The sequence below is a fragment of the Mustela lutreola genome, chromosome 10 (assembly GCF_030435805.1).
Source record: "Mustela lutreola isolate mMusLut2 chromosome 10, mMusLut2.pri, whole genome shotgun sequence".
Lineage (NCBI taxonomy): Eukaryota > Metazoa > Chordata > Mammalia > Carnivora > Mustelidae > Mustela > Mustela lutreola.
The window spans coordinates 64,877,608-64,900,682 of record NC_081299.1 but is presented as its reverse complement, the minus strand read 5'-3'; the positions used below and the strand labels follow the sequence as shown (position 1 = coordinate 64,900,682).

The window sequence follows — 23,075 nt, the reverse complement described above, 5'->3', positions numbered from 1 at the left end:
CCATTCCCCCTCACCCATTTTGTATATTCCTGTACCCACAGATTTGTATTTTCAAAAAGCATTCTAGGTTGATCACGGATTTTTCCTTTGAGGTACAGCACAAGATTGGAGGAACTTTAATTTTAAGCCAAACTTATAAAATATTTGAATTTAGGACATCTCTGAATTCTAATTATCCTATTAGGCAAATCCATGTTTTCTTTATACCTTCTCCATTTTTTAAAAGTAGCAGCAGTACTAAAAGCTGACCTCTACATCATCTTTCATTTTTTTTTTTTTTAAAGATTTTATTTGTTTATTTGACAGAGAGAGAGAGAGATCACAAGTGGGTAGAGAGGCAGGCAGAGGGCAGAGAGAGGAGGAATCAGGCTCCCTGCTGAGCAGAGAGCCCGATGTGGGGCTTGATCCCAGGACCCTGAGATCATGACCTGAGCTGAAGGCAGAGGCTTAATGCACTGTGCCACCGAGGCACCCTCATATTTCATTTTTAAATTACTTCTGTTTTATTTATATAACTTTTTAGAACTTAGCGCTTCCCATGCCTTCAATGCCTGGTGTTTCTTCAGCATAATGCTACACATTTAGAAATCTGTTGATAAGCACATTCTGTGTATTTTTTTCTTACATTTCTACATGCACGTGTTTTTAATGAAATGGTAATAATCTTTGTCCCTTATATATTAGGATGCTCAAGAATTCCTTCGATGTTTAATGGATCTGCTTCATGAAGAGTTAAAAGAACAGGTCATGGAAGTTGAGGAAGATCCTCAAACTATAACGACTGAGGAGACCATGGAAGAAGACAAGAGCCAATCAGATGTAGATTTTCAATCCTGTGAATCTTGTAGCAGCAGTGATAAAGCAGAAAATGAAAATGGCTCTAGAGGCTTTTCTGAAGATAATAATGAAACAACAATGTTGATTCAGGATGATGAGAACAATTCTGAAATGGCAAAAGATTGGCAAAAAGAGAAGATGTGCAATAAGATTAATAAAGTAAATTCTGAAGGAGAATTAGATAAAGATAGAGACTCTGTGTCTGAAACAGTTGATTTGAACAACCAGGAAACTGTCAAAGTGCAAATACACAGCAGAGCTTCAGGTGACAATTTAATACTTTGAAAATGGTAGTGCTTCATTCATAGACCATGTGTTGCAAGTGTGGATATTTGTATTTAAGAATATATTTGTAATTTCACTGATTTCTGATGTTTGGGGGGGAATCAGCATGGCATCTCAGTAAAATCAGAACACATTTCTAATTTACATGTTAATAGTTTATATTTAGCATAATAAAAACAAAATAGGCTGATTAGTAGCTTTAGCTTAATTTGTGTGCAGTATATTACATTGTATAATTCAGTTTGAAGAAAGGAATTATATAGTGGTTACTTTTGGGCTTTCAGTTAGTAGAGTTAGCAATATTTGCATGTGAGTGTTAATGTCATTTTATGCAGATTCTGTTGAGATCCTGGCAAGAAGCACAATAACCTAAATTGCAGTTTTGTAATCTTTCATACTTTTCGATTTAGACTGTTGTCATTGGAGTCATATCAGCTATGAAATATTTGGCATATGTTTTGATGTAAGAGTTTAACTATAATGAACCCTGTTATGATAAATTATATCATAATACTAGCCAGTGTTCTTTCGAAAAGAGCAAGTGGCCATCTGGCCAAAGGTAATTGAGTTGGATTGCTTTGCATTTTACTTTCATTTCTTGGGGAATTAATTTATCTGGCTTAATGTGGTCTTTAGTTCTTTGCTTCGTTTTGTTTTCTTCTTTTTAAATATTTTATTTATTCATTCGAGAGAGATAAAGAAAGAGATTGGGCAAGCAGGGGGAGAGGGAGAAGTAGACTCTCTGCCTAGCTGGGAGCCCGACACGGGGCTTCATCCCAGGACCTGGAGATGATGACCTAAGCCAAAGGCAGATGCTCAACCATCTGACCCACCCAGGCACCCCGGTCTTCAGTTTTTTAAAGTACATTAAAAAAAACCATCAGAAGTTTAAACTATCTGATCTTTTAAAATAAGTGGCAGATAAGTAATATAAAATGGTTTATCTTCTGTAATTTCTTTCTTTTTTTTTTTAAATTTTTTTTTAAAGAGTTTATTTATTTATTTGACAGAGAGAGATCACAGTAGACAGAGAGGCAGGCAGAGAGAGAGAGAGGGAAGCAGGCTCCCTGCTGAACAGAGAGCCCGATGCGGGACTCGATCCCAGGACCCTGAGATCATGACCTAAGCCGAAGGCAGCGGCCTAACCCACTGAGCCACCCAGGCGCCCTCTTCTGTAATTTCTAATGAATGAAACTACTAAACAATTTATTAGGTATTGAATGAACCCAAAATTCCTTGAGGAAAAGGATATTTCCTTGAGTACGGGAATCCTAATTGTTCCACCTATGTACAGCACATAAATGTGTTCTCGTCAGGAAAACATGTTAGGCTCCTAAATTATAGTGGGCTATGTTTGGAGTTTAAATGTATTTAGAAGTTGTTTAGTCAGTAAATACATGAACTGTCAGTATTGAAAGACTTAACTTAGGCTGCTGTGGACTCCTGTTCAGTCCATCCTGTCAAAAGCCTGTTTAAGGGAGTTAGTGGTTCTTTATTGTGCCACAGCAGAACTTCTTATACACAGTGACTAATTGATGACTTAGGTCAGGGATCTGAGTTTTTACATTTTACAAAGACCTGATTTTAAAAATGTGACAAAAGTCATATATGGCATGCAAAACCTGAAGTATTTATTATCAGGTCCTTTACAGGAAACATTTGCCAATCCCTGTCCTTGATAATACTACGTTTGTTCTCTTCAGGAAGTCCTAGAGTGAGTCTCCTACCCTTTCTTCCGCCAGTATTAAGTAGTCTTTTTTTTTTTTTTTATTTTAGTCATGGTTGAAATCATGAGAAATGCCCTATGTGTAAGTAATAAAGTCACTTATTTTGCATCTAGAAAAATCCCTGAAGTCATTCTGTTTTAGGATCTTTCATGAACAATTCTCTTTTCCTCACTCAAATACTAATTGAGCACAATCCCTTGCCCTGGAATCTGTGTTATGTGCTTAGAGTCCAACAGCAAACTCTAAAGATAGCTGTCATGAAGCTTTTATTTTCCTGATTCATAATTTTCTTCAAAAGAAGCCCCTTTCATAATAAAGGAATGTATTTTCTTTTATCCCAGTAAGAATAAAATAATTTGTTCTTACTTATGCCTAAATTTCTTCTTAGATTTTGATTATAATGTTCATTTGAGAGAATGACATTTTTTCCTCCTGTATGGTTTTGAAGTTTTTAAAAAACTGTCACAAATATTAAAAGATACTAAGTAAGAATAAATGCAATCATCTTGGCTTTATGTTTCCACTGATCACTTCCTGAATTGCCTACAGCAGTAGGGTGTTACATACATTATTTGGATTCCTAGGTGGAAAATTACTGTTACTTTACTTAACAAGGACTTGGTCTATCAAATATTTCATTTGACATTTGTTAATGTGAGTTGTGTTCAAAATCTCAAATGAAGAAACCTTTAAATTAATATTATTTGACAAGTGGGATAGTTTTACTATTTGAGATAATAATACAAATTTTAAATATTACAGAATACATTACTGATGTCCATTTGAATGACCTGTCTACATCACAGATCCTCCCATCAAATGAAGGTGTTAATCCACGTTTATCAGCAAGCCCTCCTAAATCAGGCAATTTGTGGCCAGGATTGGCAGCCACACACAAAAAAGGTAGAAGTTTCAGTTACTCAGATTCCTTTGCGTTGATAATATAAAGTGTTAATTATGAAATATTCAATACTTTAAAATTCACAGCATAACTTTATACAACCATGATTTGAAATCTGTGTGTGTGTGTGTGTGTGTGGCACAAATTTGTATAGAGTAGAATTCACTCTTTTGGTGTAGAGTTCTGAATTTTAACACATACATAGATTCTTGTTACCACCACCACAAACAGCATATAGAAGAGTTTTAACACTCCCAAAGAATTTCATTATATTACCTTTTTGTAATCAGATCATTCTCCCACCCCTCCCCAAACCCTAGCCCTTTGATCTGTTCCGTGTACTACTGCTCTCCCTTTTCTGGAATATCATATAAATGTAGTCATACAGTTGATAGCCTTTTGTAATAGGCTTATTTCACTTAGTGTAATGCATTTGAGATATAGTCATGCTGCACGTCTGAATAGTTCGTTTTTATTACAGAGTAGTATTTCATTGTATAGGACTATAGTACTGTTTATTTATTCACTCTGAAGAACATCTGAACTGTTTCCAGTTTTTGGCAATTAGGAAGAATGCTGCTATAAGCATTTGTGTACAGGTTTTTTGTGTGAATGTAAGTTTGTATAGAGGAAACATCCAGAAAGGGCTTATTGGGTTTTACATTGGTTTTACGCTTAATGTTATATGGAATTGTTTTCCAGGATAGCTGTATAATTTTGCATTCCCACTTGGCTATGTATGAGAATTCCAGTATTATGAGATGTAAAACTCTAAAACTCTTAGGAAAAAACATAAGGAGGAGTAAGTGTTCATGACCTTGTGTTAGAAAGTTTTTTAAAGATATCAAAAACAATATCGATAAAAGAAAAAATAAAAAATTTTCTTGGCAAAAGACCCTATTAAGAGATTGAAAAGATAAGATTAGGAGAAAATACTTATAAGTCACATAGCAGACAAAGGACTTGTGTCCAGAATATATAAAGAAACTCTCAAAACTTAATTATAGAATCCTTTCTTCAAATAAGGCCTTACTTGGATGCAAAAACAAATAAGTAAAAGCAAAATTTATTCTGTTTGAAGTCGAGCTGAGGAGATCAAACACCTTCTAGTTCATCTTGGTTTTTTGTAGGGATTTTTTTTTTTTTTTTTAACTAATTCTCTTGAGTGGTATTTGGACAGAATTTCATTAGCATTGTAAATTTTATTGTAGGGATTCCAGAGAAAAATGTTAAAGGAACTACCTCGGTTTTTAAAAAAAAATGTTCTACACTTGTTTTTCAATCCTAGCTCAATCTGCATCATCTCCAAAGAGGAAAAAACAGCACAAGAAATACCGAAGTGTTATTTCAGACATATTTGATGGAACAATTATTAGTTCAGTGCAGTGTCTGACTTGTGACAGGGTGAGTATGAGGGAATTATAATACACAGGGAATTTCTGTCAAGTGCTCTTTAAAACAAAACAAAAACTTGACAAATGGGATGAAAAGTTTATTTTTTTTCTCCTTGCTGCTTCTCCTTTCTTCTGTTTACATCAGTATAAATTAATTCTAGGAGTAGAATTTGTGTTTTTAGAAGTAATAGCAACATCATTTTGAAAATATGGGTCTTGACCTGTCTTTGGACAGGCATGCATTAGCAACAAGAATTAATTCAGTTTTTCATCTCTGGTCACATACAAAGGTGATGTGTTGCTCAGCAACAGTGTATAACACATGCATATTCTCCCAAGGCTGGCAAAATTAATATGCTGGGAAACTGTTTCTATTTGCAGGCACAAGGCTGTGAATGTACTACATTTGGTGGTTTGGCTTATAAATATTTTCCTCTGTTAAGATTAGGACTCAGATAATAAAGATAGTGTCAGATTCATACACCTGAGCATAAATTAAAATCATGAGTTTTTAAATCATATCTCTAAATCTCAGAATTAAGGAGTATGAAATGACTTCTCTCAAAAAAAAAACAAACCCTCAAAAATAAGTTTTCAATTACTGTATTAGGTACTTAAGTCAAATCTGAGGGCTTTCAGTAGGATCATTTTAATGTAGGCTATTTGGATACCAAATATTTAAATGGAATCATGCTGAAATGTTTTCAGCTATTTAAAAATTACATGGCAGAAGCACCTGGGTGGCTCAGTAGGTTAAAGCCTCTGCCTTCCACTCAGGTCATGATCTCAGGGTCCTGGGATCGAGCCCCGCATCAGGCTCTCTGCTCAGCGGGGAGCCTGCTTCTCCTCTGTCTCTGCCTACTGCTCTGCCTACTTGTGATCTCTCTCTGTGTCAAATAAATAAATAAAATCTTTCAAAAAAATAAAAAAATAAAAATTACATGGCAGGTTTTATTTCTTTTTAAAAAAACATTTATAAACTATCATGAGAGATCATTTCCAAAAATAAATGCAGTAGTAGTGTTTAAGAGTTTGGTACTGAGTCTGTAGTGTCTGTATGTACTTCTCTATGCCACAGTGTCCTTATGAGCTATTATGTGAAGATTAAATTTAGAACAGCACCTGGTTCAGAGCAAGTATTTTTGCTGTTGCCAGTACTGTTACTGATTTTTTCATTTTTTGCTTATGAATTGCTTTGGGGCGTCTAAGATTTGTTCTTTTAAATGTCTATGTTGGATTGTTTTCATTCCATTTTAAACACGAAACAATTTTAGGTGTCTGTAACCCTCGAGACCTTTCAAGATCTGTCCTTGCCAATTCCTGGCAAGGAAGACCTTGCTAAGCTGCATTCATCCAGTCACCCAACTTCTATAGTCAAAGCAGGATCATGTGGCGAAGCATATGCTCCACAAGGGTGGATAGCGTTTTTCATGGAATATGTGAAGAGGTATGTATGCATTTTATTTATATTAATTGATTGTTTAAACTGCTGTTTCTGCTGTACTGGCAGAACACTTGCTTTTTTTTTTTTTTCTGTCAATAATGTTTCAGGTTTGTTGTCTCATGTGTTCCTAGCTGGTTTTGGGGTCCAATAGTAACCTTGCAAGATTGTCTTGCTGCCTTCTTCGCCAGAGATGAACTGAAAGGTAAATATGAAACAGTTTTCAACTATGGCTGAATTGTCGTGGGTGATCTAAAATACTAGTGGGACATTTTATATTTATATAAAATCATGTAAAATTTATATGAAATATTAATACATTTTATATTTATATATTTATTTTATATATTTTATATTTTATGTTTATATTTATATAAAATGTGTTTATAGAAGCTAAGTCTTAAGGTGGCTTAAATAGTACTTGCCCATATCAGCATAGTTGCCAGTACCTACCATGGTAACATAAATAACGTAAGTCATATCCTAAAATAATTTATACAGATTTCTGTAGTGTAAGACAGTATGTAAGTGAGGTGTCTTAAAACTGCTCTGGGAGTCAAAGAAGGGAAAATTCAACCCATATAAAAGAACTGTATGTGTGGAGTACTTTGAGTTCCTCCGTAATATTTAAGATATACCACTGTTCTTGTGTGTTTGGCACCTTGCTGGGATATGTAACAGGCAGGCAGTAAAGTCTGTTGAGTGAGTAAATGGAAAGGATGTTACTTGAGTTAGGCCTTCAGGGTTGAAAAGAGAGTGAGGTGAGGGTATTTTAGGCAAAGTAAACATCATGAGCTGACTCTTGAGCAGAGACTTAAAAATGTGAGCCTTGTGCTACTGTGCTGCAAAATCAGCATGTGGCAGACCCCAAGAATTGCAGAACTAAAAGAAAATAACTTACTTTTATTTTGAGAGGAATGACCAGATCTGTTCTATTTCCAGGTGACAATATGTACAGTTGTGAAAAATGCAAAAAGTGAGTGTCATTGACGGTGTTCTGAATCTCATGTTTTGTATTATAAATGGTATTTTTCTTGTTCATTTGAATTGGGTATGTCAAGTGAATTTTGCATCTTATTTAGTAAAATGAAGGCTGGCAAGTTTTGTCCTAGTAAAAATAAAGGCAGGTTGTTCTATAAAACAAATTTGAGGTAAAAGTTTGATAAATTTAATCAACTTATCTAAGATGAAAAAGTTGATATATATTTTGAGATAAATTATGTATGTAATTTTACATAAAACTTTTCTAACTATGGTATAAAAGATATACTAGGATATGTAACATACGTTTTCATTATATAAGTTTTGCCATTATAAATAAGGCAATATTCTCTTCTGAACTACCATGTTAACAGACTAGATTCAGGAAGTCAGAGTGACAATAAAGGTCCAAGTTTCAAATCTGTAGAAAATTCAGAAATGTTATGCCAACTTTGATGTACCTGTTGTATGAGGGCTGAATAGAAGTTTAAGAAAAGTACAGTATTATTTCTTTATATCTGCTAGTTTCCTTTTAAATGTCCTGTAATAAATTCAAGCTTATAAGGCTTCTTGGTGGTCAGAAAAGAAAAGTAATTGTGGAGAATTGAAGACAGATATATTTGTGTGAACTGGGAAATTTCTCTGAATTTCTATAATAGAAGAATAATGGTGTCCTAATAAAAACTAGAACCTTCATGATAACAAACACCTGGCTGTTTAGCAGTAACTCCAGGGAAACGTTGATCTGTTTTGGTTCTCATGACAAAATGGAATGGTATATTGTTTGGTCAATAAGGATGAAAGGCTGCTATGTACTTTCTACAAGAAAAAACTACCTCTAATGAATTGGGAAGTATGCATTAGTTTGTCTGGAAGCTGTAGCTAATAGCTGAAGAGGGAGTTGGCCTGGAGGGGGAATGTTCCTTGAAAACATGAACTAGGAAAAAGGTAATAGTGAAGATGGAACAGAACCTTGCATCTACCCCAAATCCAAATTAGGTATCTGTCAAGTGTACATTAATACTGATCATTAATAATAACCACCCTTGAACTCAAGTTATGTGTTCCCACATTTAAGAATAAAGATTATATTGCCAAAGTGGGAGTGAGGAAAGGGCAAAATGGGTGAAGAGGGTCAAAAGGTAGAAATTTCCAGTTATAATTTAAGTCATGGAGATGTGATGTACACAATAGTGACAATAGTTAATAATACTGTATTTCATATTTGAAAGTTTGTAAGAGGGTAGATCTGAAAAATTTTCTTTCTTACAAGAAAAAAAATTTTGTGACTATATGTCGTGATGGTTGTTAAAAAATTACTGTAGTGATCATTTTTCAATGTATACAAATAGTGCATCATTATATTGTACACTTGAAACTAATACACTGTTACATGTCAATTATACTTCAATTAAAAATAATAAATTAAAAGAATAAAGGTTATGTATTTTAAAAAAGAGCAAAAATTACAGGGACGCTCAGCTGGTTTAGCTGTTGGAGCTTGGGACTCTTGATCTTGGGGCTATCAGTTCAAGCCCCATATTTAGTTTAGAGATTACTTAAAAACAACAATAAAAAAAACTAAAAAAAAAAAAAAAAAAGTTAAAATATATTGACCTGACCAACCAATTCTGTAAAATTGGAATTCTATTTTACCCAGTTTTACTTGATATCTGGATGTTATAAAGACATAGCCAGGCCATAACAGTAGTACATTTGTTTAAAAAAATTGTCATCAAAGAATTAACAAGTCCCTAAATTTTTATTACTGAAATCTTGTTTAAGTATTTTTTTAAAAAATAAGGAACTCCAATGTTCATTAGTATGTGTTTTTAAATTGGTAGCATAGTTCAATAATGAGCATTTTTGTCCCTGTGTTTTCTAAAAGATTTTGCTGTATATTTAAAAATACTGGGGATGCCTGGATGGCTCAGGCATTTGGGTGTCTGACTCTTGATCTCACGGTTATGAGATCTTAAAAAAAAATTAAAAATACTAAAAAAAAATTAAAAATACTTAAAAAAAATTAAAAATACTAAAGCTTTTGTAGATTCATATGGGAAATTTAAATTTAAATTTGTTTTCTTTTTGTCCTCCCCAGGTTAAGGAATGGAGTAAAGTTTTGTAAAGTACAAAAATTTCCTGAGGTATGGGCTTTATTATAATTAAACTTATTTTATCTTGTAGGAACATTAAACAGTAACATGGTACCATGTAGTGTTGTTGAAGAATGGAGTGGTTCTATTGACCATTTGCTGTGTTTATATACCCTATTAGGATTTTCCACTTTTGAGATACTGAGTTACATAGCAAATAAGTGCCCTTATCTATAAAACTGTTTTGAACATAGTTTAATCAGACATTGTAGGATCTTAAAGGTTATACAATATAAAATTAGAAAATCAAATAGCTGTGACTTATTAGGAAGTACCAGGTTTCACCATTTCTACATCTTAATGTCTTTGGAATCAGGTTATCATAATTGCAGGGTGATGTTTAACCTTGACATTTAATTCAATGTCTATATTTAATAGACTCCTTTACTTAGCATACAAAACAATAGAATTTTAAATAATCTTTATCTTTTAGATTTTGTGCATCCATCTTAAAAGATTCAGACATGAACTGATGTTTTCCACCAAAATCAGTACCCATGTTTCATTTCCGCTGGAAGGTCTGGATCTTCAGCCATTTCTTGCTAAGGATAGTCCAGTTCAGATTGTTACCTATGATCTTCTGTCAGTCATTTGTCATCATGGAACTGCAAGTAGTAAGTATATTAGGTTTGACATATGTCTAGATTTTTTTAAAAAAAGTAACCATCTGAATTGATCTCTTCAATAAGACTTGATTAAATAAAAGGAAAAATGTAAAAATAGATATTTCAAAATTTATTTTATTTTGGTTTGTTAAAAACATGCAGAAAATTTTAGGAAATTAAATAATTTTGCTATGAAGTTTGAAATACTGAAAATTATATTTTATATAAAATTTAATAAGGACTTTAACATGATCATTTTTACACTGGTTTTTTAAGTTTGTATTTTTGTCCTTATTTTCATTTAAAGTGGTGGTAGGAGGATACAGACTAGAAAAAATATGAGCATAGTTTTTGCTATATCTCAGTCTCTGCTAGGAACTGAGGATTCAAAAAGTACTTTCTTTCTTAGGGTGCCTGGCTGGCTCGGTTGGTTAGGCGTCTGACTTCAGCTCAGGTCATATCTCAGGGTCTTGGAATTGAGCTCCCATGTTGGACTCCCTACTCAGTGGGGAGTCTGCTTGTCTTTTTCACTCTGCTCCTTCCCCTGCTTGTGCACGTTCTCTCTCTCTCAAATAAATAAAAAATTTTTTAAAAAGTACTTTAATTCTTATGTTAATTTTGTATTACTGAAATTATTTAAATGTTTTCAATTCAAATTCAGGTGGACACTATATTGCCTACTGCCGAAACAATTTAAATCATCACTGGTATGAATTTGATGATCAAAGTGTCACTGAAGTTTCAGAATCTACTGTGCAAAATGCAGAAGCTTATGTTCTTTTCTATAGGTAAGGAAGTAATTCTCATGGGTAGGCTATTTTGACAAATGTGGAAGAACATCTCACTTTGGGGTTATAACTTCTAAGACTTTCAAAATGTATCGCTGAGTAAAGATAGAAATTGTTTTCATTCTCATTTCATTTTGTGAGTAGATTGAAAGGTTATGTGCAAAATGATCTTTTCTTAGGAAAATCTTAAAATCATTTAGTTGAAGGGCAAAGGAATAGATTTTGTTTTAGAAAGATTGGTTTTGGGGTGCATGGGTGGCTCAGTCCTTAAGTGTCTGCCTTTAGCTCAGGTCATGATCCCAGGGTCCTGGGATTGACCCCCGCATCGGGCTCCCTGCTGTCCAAGGAACCTGCTTCTCCCTCTCCCACTCCCCCTGCTTCTGTTCCCTCTGTCACTGTGGCTATCAAATAAATAAATAAAATCTTAAAAAAAAGAAAGATTTGTTTTGATAAATTAGGCACTGATGGTAGGAATTAAGTACAAATTGTCTCCTAAAATAGCTAATAAAGGAGCTAATAAAGCTAATAAATAAATTTTTCAGTATCTTATAAAAGGTTTAATACTAGCTACTGAAAAAAGAAAACATTATTAGATGGATCTTATTAACAAACATTTGAATGTGTTCTGTGTGCCAGTAGTTAAGGTGGATTCTCAGTAATTATGATACAGTGTTGCCCTTTAGGAGTACATAAGTAGTTGGGGGGTTGGTGATACAAAATATATTTCTCTTGAGTAAGTCCCAAGCCTAGTAAGATTCGCAATATTACTGTGTATGCTGAGTCTAATAAGGAAGAGGAAAAATCCATTTACTAGTCTGATGGAGTAAAATGCATATTAAGTTTAACGAATCATTGTCCTTAACAGGAAAAGCAGTGAAGAGGCACAAAAAGAGAGAAGAAGGATAGCAAATTTATTGAACATAATGGAGCCAAGTCTCCTTCAATTTTATATTTCTCGACAGTGGCTAAATAAATTTAAGACTTTTGCTGAACCTGGTCCTATTTCAAATAATGATTTTCTCTGTATTCATGGAGGTAAGGAATTTTGTAATGAAAAGTAGTGGTAGAGGTTTGCTGTTAAATAATTTACAAATTAGGAAGAGGCAAGAGTTTTCCTCTTCTACTTATTTTCTAATTTCTTCATCTGCAGTCTAACTTAAATGTGTTTAATTTTCTAGTTCCAGAAATTGGCTTTTTCTTCAATTTATATTTTTCTTTGATTTATATAGCCTCTTCATAGAAGGGATACTTACTGAGTATCTGTTCCAAACCCTGTGCTAGATCCTGAGAATACCAAAGATATTACTTCTCTACACTCTAATTTCATAATAGAGACAGATATACACAGCCAGTTATGATACAGTGAGCACTTCTGTTACACATTATTTTTCTTGGCGGAGAGGCAATTTACCTGCCTGCTATATCCATGATCCTTATCCCTTTTGTCTAAATTAATAGGTGGCTCTTTTCCGAAGTATGAAAGTGTATTTGGAATTTAACAAAAAAGCCTCATATACTTATTTGCTGTATATAACTTAAGCCTTTGTGATCAGCAATGTTTGTGTTCGTACCCGTGATAAGTAACACCTTAATGTGACACCTTGATTAAATTTCATGGTTGAAGACTCAATATTCTTGTTAATTAACTATTTTTGTAGTGGGAATATCTTGTAGTGGATATAGAAACCTAAACCTTGAAAGGTTTCTGGATGTGAATTTATCGCTTGTTATTTCCCCACTTGAACTACTAACATAATGCTTTTCCAGTTCTGAATTTTCCCATAAACTTTTAATGGTATTTATCTGTGACTGCCGTTTATTATATTTAAGTATATAAGTGCCTCATTTCCTTTGCTAGCTCAAGCTCTATGAAGGAAAGATTGTCTCTTAGTTTTCTTTGATTTCTCACAGTATACAATCAAGGTTTAGTAAAGATTTATGTAAGTTGCTTGAAGATCTTGGTTAGCTGGTTTTTCTCTACTTCAAGAAATATGTTCATTTTTAGGAACATAATCACCAAAAATGCTTTTACTTAATTTTTAAGAATAATTATTTTAAAATGCCAGTGATTAATCGGTTTAAAAATGAGTTTAACCTTTAAAAGTTGTATAAAGGAATTTAAGAATGAGACACACCCATTTGAACTTTTTTAGGTGTTCCTCCACGAAAAGCTGGTTATATTGAAGACCTGGTTTTGATGCTGCCTCAGAACATTTGGGATAACCTGTATAGCAGGTTTGTTTTTTTACATCAGATAATATGGTATTGTGAAAACCAGTTGGTGAAACTTGTTAAAAGGGAATTGTATTATTTCACATATGTTCCTTGTGCTTTATGTTGCTTATGTAGAAAATTTTCTGTTTTCCATCAGTATTTATTCTGAAGTTTGAATAGGAAGACTTTGTAGTTAATGTGACCCTAGTCGAGATAATGTAATTTTGATTTTTACGTTCTAATTATTTGTACCGTAAAAGCGTATGGTGATATTTAACTCTGAAATTTTAAAGTTTTAAATTTTATTTTAAAACATTTCATATATAATTTCCTTACTATGTTTTCTTGGTTAAATACTGAAAGGCATTCTTCCATGAATTCTTACCTGAAAGATCAGCGAAAGCCTCCTTCTGATTACAACTTGATTAAGACTATGGCTGCATTGAACTAAGATTTATATTATATTGCAGTTTTTGAAAGACACTTGTTTTACTTTGTGTTGTTGCCTCTAATATGTTTGGTAGCAGAAATAGCCATAAGGGAAAGTTGAAATATAAAGCTATTTAATCAATAAATTGAGTCATTGACCCTGATAAACATAAAATCAAGGTGTTACAATTACATGATTTTATATTAGTTTAATTATGACTGAGAATTTTTCTGTGGGGATTTATTCTTTACTAGGGATTTAGCCATTGACTCAAAGTTGGAGACAAATTTCCAGGAATATCCACTTTCTTCAACATTATCATAATTATTAAATTCTTCATGCTTTAGGTACGGAGGAGGACCAGCTGTCAACCATCTGTACATTTGTCACACTTGCCAAATTGAGGCAGAGAAAATTGAAAAAAGAAGAAAAACAGAATTGGAAATTTTTATTCGGGTAAAAGTGATGCTTTTTGAATTGTAAATGTGATATAGGATAAAGAACTGACAATTAGATGTAGAACTATTACCATGTTAACTATATTATATTAATGAAATGATTAGATGAAATGGTTGTAATAGATTTTAACAGTGAGATTTTAACAGTGGGAGACAGGCCACTAAAATTCTAGTGAGTTGTTTTTACGGGTTGGCATTTGCAGTAATCTATTGAAATGGTAAATTATAGGTTTCCTTTAGTTTTTTTCTCGGAAAGCATCTACCCAGACTGCTCTCTACTTCCATGTTTTTGTGAAATATAGTATTGTTTTGTGGGACTATGTATACTTAAAAGTATACTTCTCAAAATGAGTATATTATGAAGCATTCCTTGATTGCAAGCAACAATCTGAAACTTCCTACAGAATTAGTAGGAAGAGCTAAACAACTAGGTTTTTGTTTGTTTTCTTGTTTTGGGGTGTTTGTTTTTTTGTGCTTTTTTTTTTTTTTTTTTTTAAGAAATAATCTATTTGATCTTTTTAAGGAAATGTAAACTGTATCTGTGGAGTTTTCACAGTTACCAGTACAGAGGAATTAGCTTTTGACAGTTTTTTTTTTTAAGATTTTATTTATTTATTTGACAGAGAGAGATCACAAGTAGGCAGAGAGGCAGGCAGAGAGAGAGAGAGAGAGAGAGGAAGAAGCAGGCTCCCTGCTGAGCAGAGAGCCCGATGTGGGACTCGATCCCAGGACCCTGAGATCATGACCCGAGCCAAAGGCAGCGGCTTAACCCACTGAGCCACCCAGGCCCCCTTGACAGTTTTAAAATACATCAGATTATCTACTTTTTGAAAAGGATCAGCATGCAAGTAAATTAAAAACAATTTAATTGTGGGAGAGTAGGAGATACAGGCTCTGGTTATGAAATGAATAAGTCACAGGAATAAAAGGCACAGTAGGAATATAGTTAATGGTACTGTAATAGCTATGCATCAAGACAGATGGCAGCTACACTTGTGGTGAACATAGTATAATGTATAACATTATGGAATCACTATGTTCTCCATCTGAAGCTAAAATGTAACCTTGTGTGCCAGCTCTACTGAGAATCATTTAAATGTATATATGTTGACTAAATGACCCATCCATATGCAAATTCAGGTTTTTCTGTGAGCTCAAAACTATTTGAGGGTCTTAGGCTCTGAAGTTTAAAACATCACAGTGGTTGAGAAAAAAGAAATATTTAAGCATGCACTAATGATACACATTAATTCAGAGAGGCAAAATGAAGTAATTCATAGATAATAAAATAAGTAATTAAAGAGGAGAAACAGACATAGTATTACTGGTTAATTATAGCAAATTACCAGTCTAGGTTGGTTTATTTATTTGTTTGTTTGTTTGTTTATTTAAGGTTTTACTCATTTATTTGGCAGAGAGAGATAGCAAGAGAGGGAGCACAAGCACAGGGGAGCTGGAGAAGGAGAAGCAGGCTGCAGGGAGCCTGCTGTGGGACTCAATCACAGGACCCCCAAGAGCATGACCTGCGCTGAAGGCAGACACTTAACCAACTGAGCCACCCAGGCATCCCTGGGTTATTATTATTTTATGTACACTGTTAAACAACCAGGTTTTATGGACAAGGACTAGTACAATTCCAGTTATTTAGGTAGCAAGGAATAGGTCTCTTCAAAGTGCTATTGTTAGTAGCATAGCTCCAACTATATATTTATGACCCAAATTCCCAGTAGGGAATCCTAGTAGAATTGGGGCACCGTAGAGGCATATGCATTGATAATCCTACTAAGACTGTATTGATGGAAGGATGGTAATTTTGTAAGAGAAAATTGAGATTCTTTCAGTAAAGAGGGGAAGAAGTGTTAAATAGACAGATGAACAGTATGTTCCGTGTTACGGCTGCCCGCTGCGTGTTCACACATACACACATAGACCTGCTTCTTTTTTTGAATTTAGGCTTTTTGTGTGTGTGTGCTGTTACCTAAAGTAAAGAAATTTTCACACACAGAGGAAGATAGTGTAGGTATCTATTTGTTTATTGTGCTTCGACCTCATTTGTTTCCTAAATCTAAGGAGGTAAATATTAGTTGAATATTTAAAATAGTATATTCCATGAATACTTAAATAAATGGTTGATGAGTATATCCATTACAGTTTGGGGCACAGAAGCCATTCTAAGTATTTGGGGTATAATAAGAATATTGGCAAAGAGAGACTTAACCAACTACTGAAAGGACTGGGCAGTGAAGGTCAAGAAAACCGTTGCTGACTCGTAGGAAATCTGGGAGTAGGATAGGCTGCCATGCTAGACGTAGGAGTGGGGTCGTGAGGGGGTGGTTTCAGAGCCCAAACCGGTTAAGGAAAGCTGCTTGCTTATGTGGTGTGCACCTAGTCGAGGGTGTTGAAGCCAGGCAAGATGAGAATGGATATCCACGTTGGCTGGGGATTGGGGGATGGTGGGTGGTAGAATTGAGGGTTTGGTTCCATATGTAGAATTCATCAAATAATGAGTACAATGAGAGCTGGATTTCTCATTGTCAGATAAGAGAGTTACAGATGTGGAAAGGGAGAAAACTAAAATGGATTGTGCTATTAGTATTAGATTGGACTTGTAGGTACTTTTGTGTACACGTGGTCATACATACATGGGTACGTGTGTGTGTGTGTGTGTGTGTGTGTGTGTGTATGCATGTATAGAAACAAATGATGTACATATGTTAATTCCCTAACTTTGTTACTAAAAGGGCCTGGGAGCAATGATAATTTCAGTAGGATTAAACATACCTTGCTTTCATGAGGTTTTAGCTGCTTAACATCTCTCTGTACTAAAAGGTACCAGCCTTCCTTAGAGAAATGGCTGGTTCATATCAATGTTAATTTACAGATTTTGTCATTTGTATTAGTTGTGTAGGAAAATGTCCTTGTACGTCTGAAATATGCACCAAGGTGTTTGGAGAAAAGGAACGTGTTTAGCAACTTACTGTCAATGGTCTGAGGAAAGAAAATTCCTTTGTGTTACATTGGAGTTTTCCTAGAAGTTTGAGATTGTTTCAAAGTTAAAAAATTAAAAATTGTACAAAACCTTTGGAAATTATCCCAGTTGCTTGCCACTGGCAAATCTCAGGAGAATGCTCAGAAATCTAACAAACCTGATAAGCTGCTAATCTCAGGATCCTGGTGGGTTGTTCTGAGGGTGCTCTAAGATGCAAGACGCTGCTGTTAAAGATGTTAGCCTGTGACATCAGTGCAGGATTCTTGGGAAGATGCTTGGAAATGGTAACAAAATCCTATTTATGCCCTCTGTGAATGTCTCAGTCCTACCCACAGCTGCCACCAGAGGAGAGAAAAAATTTCTTTCTTTTGGGACTTCCATTTATTGCATGTACCATTGATAATGCCTAACCTGGAATACTACCAGCATAGGATCCTGGAAAACGTAGACTTCTCCTCTTCACAGAAGGGAATGTAAGAATGAGTGGAAATTATTCATTACGGGTCATACAGTAAAGGCTGCCTCTTGTCAGCTCAGTATTCATACACATTCATACATGTAAGCAGCAACAGTGGCAACAGTATCATGTTTCTATTTAATAGTGTGCAGCTTGCCAATGTACTAATATATGCTCCATCTACCTTTTCCTGAACTTGGGAGACTTGAAGTTCTATGAGTCACTGTATCCACTTTTGGATGTTAGTCATTCATCTTTAGTTCAGTCAATTCAGTCACTTTTATACTGTAATCTAAAGAATGTTGGGGCACCTGGGTGGCTCAGTCACTTAAGCATCTGCCTGTGGCTCAGGTCATGATCTCAGGGTCCTGGGATTGAGCCCCACCTCCTTGGGCTTCCTGCTTAGCGGGGAGCCCGTTTCTTCCTTGCCCCCTCCCCCGCTCATGCTCAGTCATGCTATCTCTCAAATAAGTGAAATCCTTAAAAAAAAAAAATCTTAAAAAATAGTAGAGGAATGAAAGAAAAGAAAAGTAAATGGTAATTTTTTACAAATTTGATAAATTTTCACAGATACACACACACATATGCAGTAAAGAAGAAATGTATATCTACAGTTGATCACTTACCCATTCCATACTCCATTTTCTTAACCAGCACTTCATTTGGTTGTGGTTGTGTTTACCTGGTAAAGTAACCCAGACCATCATTTCAGAAGAATCTGAGGTCTTTGTAATCTTGCCTGGTTTAGATTTCTCTAGTTGTCTCTTAACTTATAACCTCTCAGTATGGAAATACTGAATGATGGTTGCAGTGGGTTGAATGGTGGTCTCCAAAAAAGATATCTCCATGTCCTAATCTCTGTGAATTGACCTTAACTGTGAATATGACCTCACTTGGAAAAGGGTCTTTGCATATGTAATATGTAAAAAAAGATATTTGGGGACAATGGCAAAGTTTTATTCGATTTGATTATAGGAGCAACATTATTTGGATTTGGCTGTCTTCTTCTTCAGATAGTATGTACCATAGGCATTTAGTTACCCATAATGAAGTATTTTAGATGTCTCATTGTCTTTTCATACAAGTACAGTTGGATAAATTTCAGATACTATTCATTTTCTTTAGGCTCTTTTGCTTCCACCTTTCTATATCAATTATTCTGTCAGTTGGACTCTTTAACTGAAAGCAGTAGAAGCCACATTGGCTAACTTAAGCAAAAAAGAAATTTATTGAAAGGAAAAGTTGATCTGACAAATAAATAAAATAAAATAAACCACAAAAATTGAATAGCCAGTTCTTCAGAATCTCAGGAACCAAGCTCGCCCTGGGTATGTAGCTAACAAAATCGACATTGGGAGTATATCTCACCATTAGATCACTGCTGAAGATTTCCATTGTTGGTAGAGTTTTGCCTAGTTGAGTCACATATCCATTTCCTTTGGCCTTAGAGGAGGAAGTAAACATCTTCAGGGACTTTAGTTCCACACTTTTGAGAACTTGTCTTATACATGTATGTGTATTGTTTGTGCAGTGACATGTACAAGATTATTCATTGCAGCATTGTGTTTGTAACAACAACATGTCCACCAATATCTTAAGGAACAGAAGGAAAGGGTAGACAGTGGATATAATATATTTAAATGAGATTTATGCATTTGATTTTTAATAAATACGTGGGGTATTTATTGTTTTGAAGACTTGCCTTGACCATTTCGATCTAGCCAGTGTCTTAGTCTTCTTTTGTGTGTACTTGTAAATTTTGAGACATAACCTAGACACACTTGTTTATTAGTAGGTGTTACTGTGGTACTAAGATAACTTAGCATCAGTGTACATCACATTCTTATGAGGAATTGGCCTTATCAGATGCTTAAGTAGAATGGTTGTATTGTTCTGCTATAAAGCAAGTTCTAGATGCTAGGTCACTGATTTTTTTTTTTTTCTCCCTATAGCTCAACAGAGCATTCCAAGAGGAGGACTCTCCAGCTACTTTTTATTGCATCAGTATGCAGTGGTTTAGAGAATGGGAAAGTTTTGTGAAGGGTAAAGATGGAGGTAAGTAGTTAACTGAAAAATGAAATTCTTTGCTGATTTTTTTTGTTTTTGAATATCTCTATGCACTTGGGATTACACCAGTGAATAAGAGAGAAAAAGATCCCTGCCTTCAGGGATCTAACATTCTTGCTTATATTCTGGTTAGTTGTTCTAAACTATTTCATGACTTACAGCATATTCATAGAAGGAATAAAGGAACTGAACAAAATTAGTCTGCAGTCTTAATATTGAAAAGTTAAAAAAAAACCACTCAACAATAAGATTGGTTACATAATGCTTTAACCGTAAACATACTATGGCATACTATGACATAGTCATATGTGACATACTATGTCAACTTTAAAAATAACTTTTGTGACAGTGTGTAATAATTAAAAAGATGTTCTTGATAAATGAAAAAGGTTGCAATACTATATACATAGTTTGAGCCTTTTATATTTAAAAAAAAAATTGGTAAACATTTGCAAAGGCAAAAAGACCACAAAGATATTAAAACTGCTTATCTTTCTGTAATAGGATCACAATATTTTTTTCTTCCTTGTGCCTTTTTGTTTTGTTTTGTTTTATACTTTTTGGTAATGAACATGCACTGTACTTTTGTATTCAAGGGGAAAACAGGGTTTTTAAATTTTTCTTAAATTAAAAAAGGATATATTTTAATACGTCATTTTATAGTGCTTTTATTATTTTTAGTTTAAGTAATGATCATCTGAAATAACTCAAGAATTACACAATTTCTTTTTAAATTACAAAAGAATTGTTCTTTTATAACATTGAAAGTGCATTTTAACCTGTGGTCCTCAAATGGATAGTTGAAAAGTTAGATTTTAGATGGTGGTGAAAAAACCTATCTCCATTTCTTTCTTGGTTCTATTTTGGAGGGGAATTGAGACCCAGAAAGGAAGAGGTTCAGAAGATAATTAAAAATTAACTATAAGGGGCGCCTGGGTGGCTCAGTGGGTTAAGCCGCTGCCTTCAGCTCAGGTCATGATCTCAGGGTCCTGGGATCGAGTCCCGCATCGGGCTTTCTGCTCAGCAGAGAGCCTGCTTCCCTCTCTCTCTCTGCCTGCTTCTCCGACTACTTGTGATTTCTCTCTGTCAAATAAATAAATAAAAATCTTTAAAAAAAAAAAAATTAACTATAATAGGCTGCCTGGGTGGCTCAGTGGGTAAAGCTTCTGCCTTCGGCTCAGGTCATGATCCCAGGGTCCTGGGATCGAGCCCCACATCGGGCTCTCTGCTCAGCAGGGAGCCTGCTTCCTCCCTCTCTCTCTGCCTGCCTCTCTGCCTACTTGTGATCTCTTTCTCTGTCAAATAAATAAATAAAATATTTTTTTAAAAATTAACTATGATAATATGACTACAAAATAATCAATTTGATAATGTAATTATGTCCCTCAATTATTTCTGGCACAGAAATACATAATTCTTTGGTACATTTCTTTGAAAAGTACACATTTTGATCTTTCATTTTTCCTTTTGACTTAGATCCTCCAGGTCCCATTGATAACACTAAAATTGCAATCACTAAATGTGGCAATGTGATGCTCAGGCAAGGTAAGTTGAATAATACTTAAGCCATTTGTCACTGTTAAGAATAAAACATTACTAGCCATCTGTGCTACTTTTTACCCAGCTCAGTGATACAGTTCATACATGAAGTAGGGTAGATAGTGGGAAAGCTGCCAGTATTTGTTTTCCGAGGAAAGATTTAAGGCTTTTGATAGGTGCTAGGAGAAAGTACTAAGACAGACCATAATGTTGTAGCTTATAATAATATGGGCTAGTAGTCTGGTGTTCCATAAATTCTCAGTTATCCCTGGAGGATTCGTGCTGGGGGTTACATTTTGAAGGTTTTGCAATATGAATATGTAGGTTTGTAAATATTATTTTATTTGCACTTAATTCTAGGAGCAGATTCTGGTCAGATTTCTGAAGAAACGTGGAATTTTCTACAGTCTATATATGGTGGAGGGCCTGAAGTTATCCTGCGACCTCCAGTTGTTCACATTGACCCTGATGTACTACAAGCAGAAGAAAAAATTGAAGTAGAAACTCGGTCTTTGTAATTTTGAGGGTATAGGGAGTTTTAATGAGAAATCATTTTCATTTCCTCTCACATACACTTGCAAAAACATTCCTAAAAGCATGTTTATTTTCTTGATTTTTAATATTTTATTCCTTCTTACTGGGCATTATGGAAGAATGTGTTAAAATATGTGATATACTACAGGTTGGTATATTTAATGCTAGATAACTTATCATAAAGTCTTTCAGTGTAATATTTTTGAAAGGAAAGGGATATTTGTGATCATTTGGTAATCAGTAGGTTATCTTTGATCTTTATACTACATGCAAATCCATACTATCCTTTGTAGTTTTGTAAATACTTTTGCTTTGGAAATTTTTTCATTACCTTAAAACACCATAACTCTGACCAATCTTCAGTTCTCCAAAACCCTAATTTAATTGTATAGTTTTGACATGGCTTCATATAATAAAGAGCCTATTTTAAATTGAGAGTTGTAGTCAGAAAAATGTTAATTTCCTAAAGCTCAGGAATCGTTAGGGTGTCACTTCTTTTGCACTGCAGCATATAAACTAGCATATTAATATTTACAATATGTCTTTTTGAATGTATCAAGGATGTAATTAGTTTGAGTGGAATTTGTGTCAGCAGATGTCCTTAACTTATTGCCTCTTATACTGTAAAATGTTAAACTCTAATTCCTACAACCCTGGATAGTATTCATTAATATCAGTAAAAAACTTAGAGTTAGTTTTAGGGCACTTTTTATTTTGAGAGCATGAAGTATGGAATGTGTTGATGAGATTGTTGATAAAGCTGAAGCTACTTGCAAAATGATTTTTTTAATGAAATGCATAAAGTCTTTTTGAATAATATAGTATGCACCGCTATTTGCTTGATTATGTGATGTCAAAAGTTTAACTATATTCCAAGTACAAAACAAACTGGATTACTTTGAGGATGTGAATAGCATTCATGATGCGTTTGTTTTGGTGTGGGGCACCTGCCACCAGCTGAAACAGTGTTGTTAAAATTAGTTCAATAAAAATGATTTTAAAATGTATAACTTGGATATTGAATTTATTTGATGGATATTAGAAGTATAAAATTTGTTAGTATTATAATATTTTGCTGTTATTTTTTTAATCAGGTATGCAAAATAAGTAATTTGGCATAGTATTTAAAGTTCTGATGTTTAATGAAATGATGAACTTAATACAGTCATTAAGATGTATTTCAGTTTTTATCCAGTTTTAAGTTTTCTTCTGCCTCATAATTACAGTGCGATCCTCTTCATGGATTCAACAATATTATTGATCTCTCTCTGA

At 34.2% G+C, this 23,075-nt stretch overlaps 1 protein-coding gene across 4 annotated transcripts in view; it reads left to right on the top strand.

The window, feature by feature from the left end:
* Window positions 1–22,813, top strand: part of USP33 (ubiquitin specific peptidase 33) — a 53,952-nt gene extending 31,139 nt beyond the window's left edge. For 3 of the 4 annotated variants that reach the window (XM_059135889.1, XM_059135888.1, XM_059135886.1), the window contains 15 exons: window positions 685–1,102; window positions 3,612–3,752; window positions 5,039–5,154; window positions 6,419–6,591; window positions 6,696–6,790; window positions 7,528–7,561; window positions 9,668–9,713; window positions 10,156–10,336; window positions 10,989–11,115; window positions 11,981–12,150; window positions 13,269–13,350; window positions 14,107–14,215; window positions 19,616–19,718; window positions 21,207–21,275; window positions 21,630–22,813. In XM_059135889.1, the coding sequence (XP_058991872.1) occupies window positions 685–1,102; window positions 3,612–3,752; window positions 5,039–5,154; window positions 6,419–6,591; window positions 6,696–6,790; window positions 7,528–7,561; window positions 9,668–9,713; window positions 10,156–10,336; window positions 10,989–11,115; window positions 11,981–12,150; window positions 13,269–13,350; window positions 14,107–14,215; window positions 19,616–19,718; window positions 21,207–21,275; window positions 21,630–21,787 (2,022 nt within the window). In that variant the 3' untranslated portion in view covers window positions 21,788–22,813. The remainder of the gene's footprint in view (window positions 1–684; window positions 1,103–3,611; window positions 3,753–5,038; window positions 5,155–6,418; window positions 6,592–6,695; window positions 6,791–7,527; window positions 7,562–9,667; window positions 9,714–10,155; window positions 10,337–10,988; window positions 11,116–11,980; window positions 12,151–13,268; window positions 13,351–14,106; window positions 14,216–19,615; window positions 19,719–21,206; window positions 21,276–21,629) is intronic. The other variant, XM_059135887.1, reaches the window with a different exon arrangement.
* The last annotated feature ends 262 nt before the right edge of the window (window positions 22,814–23,075 follow it).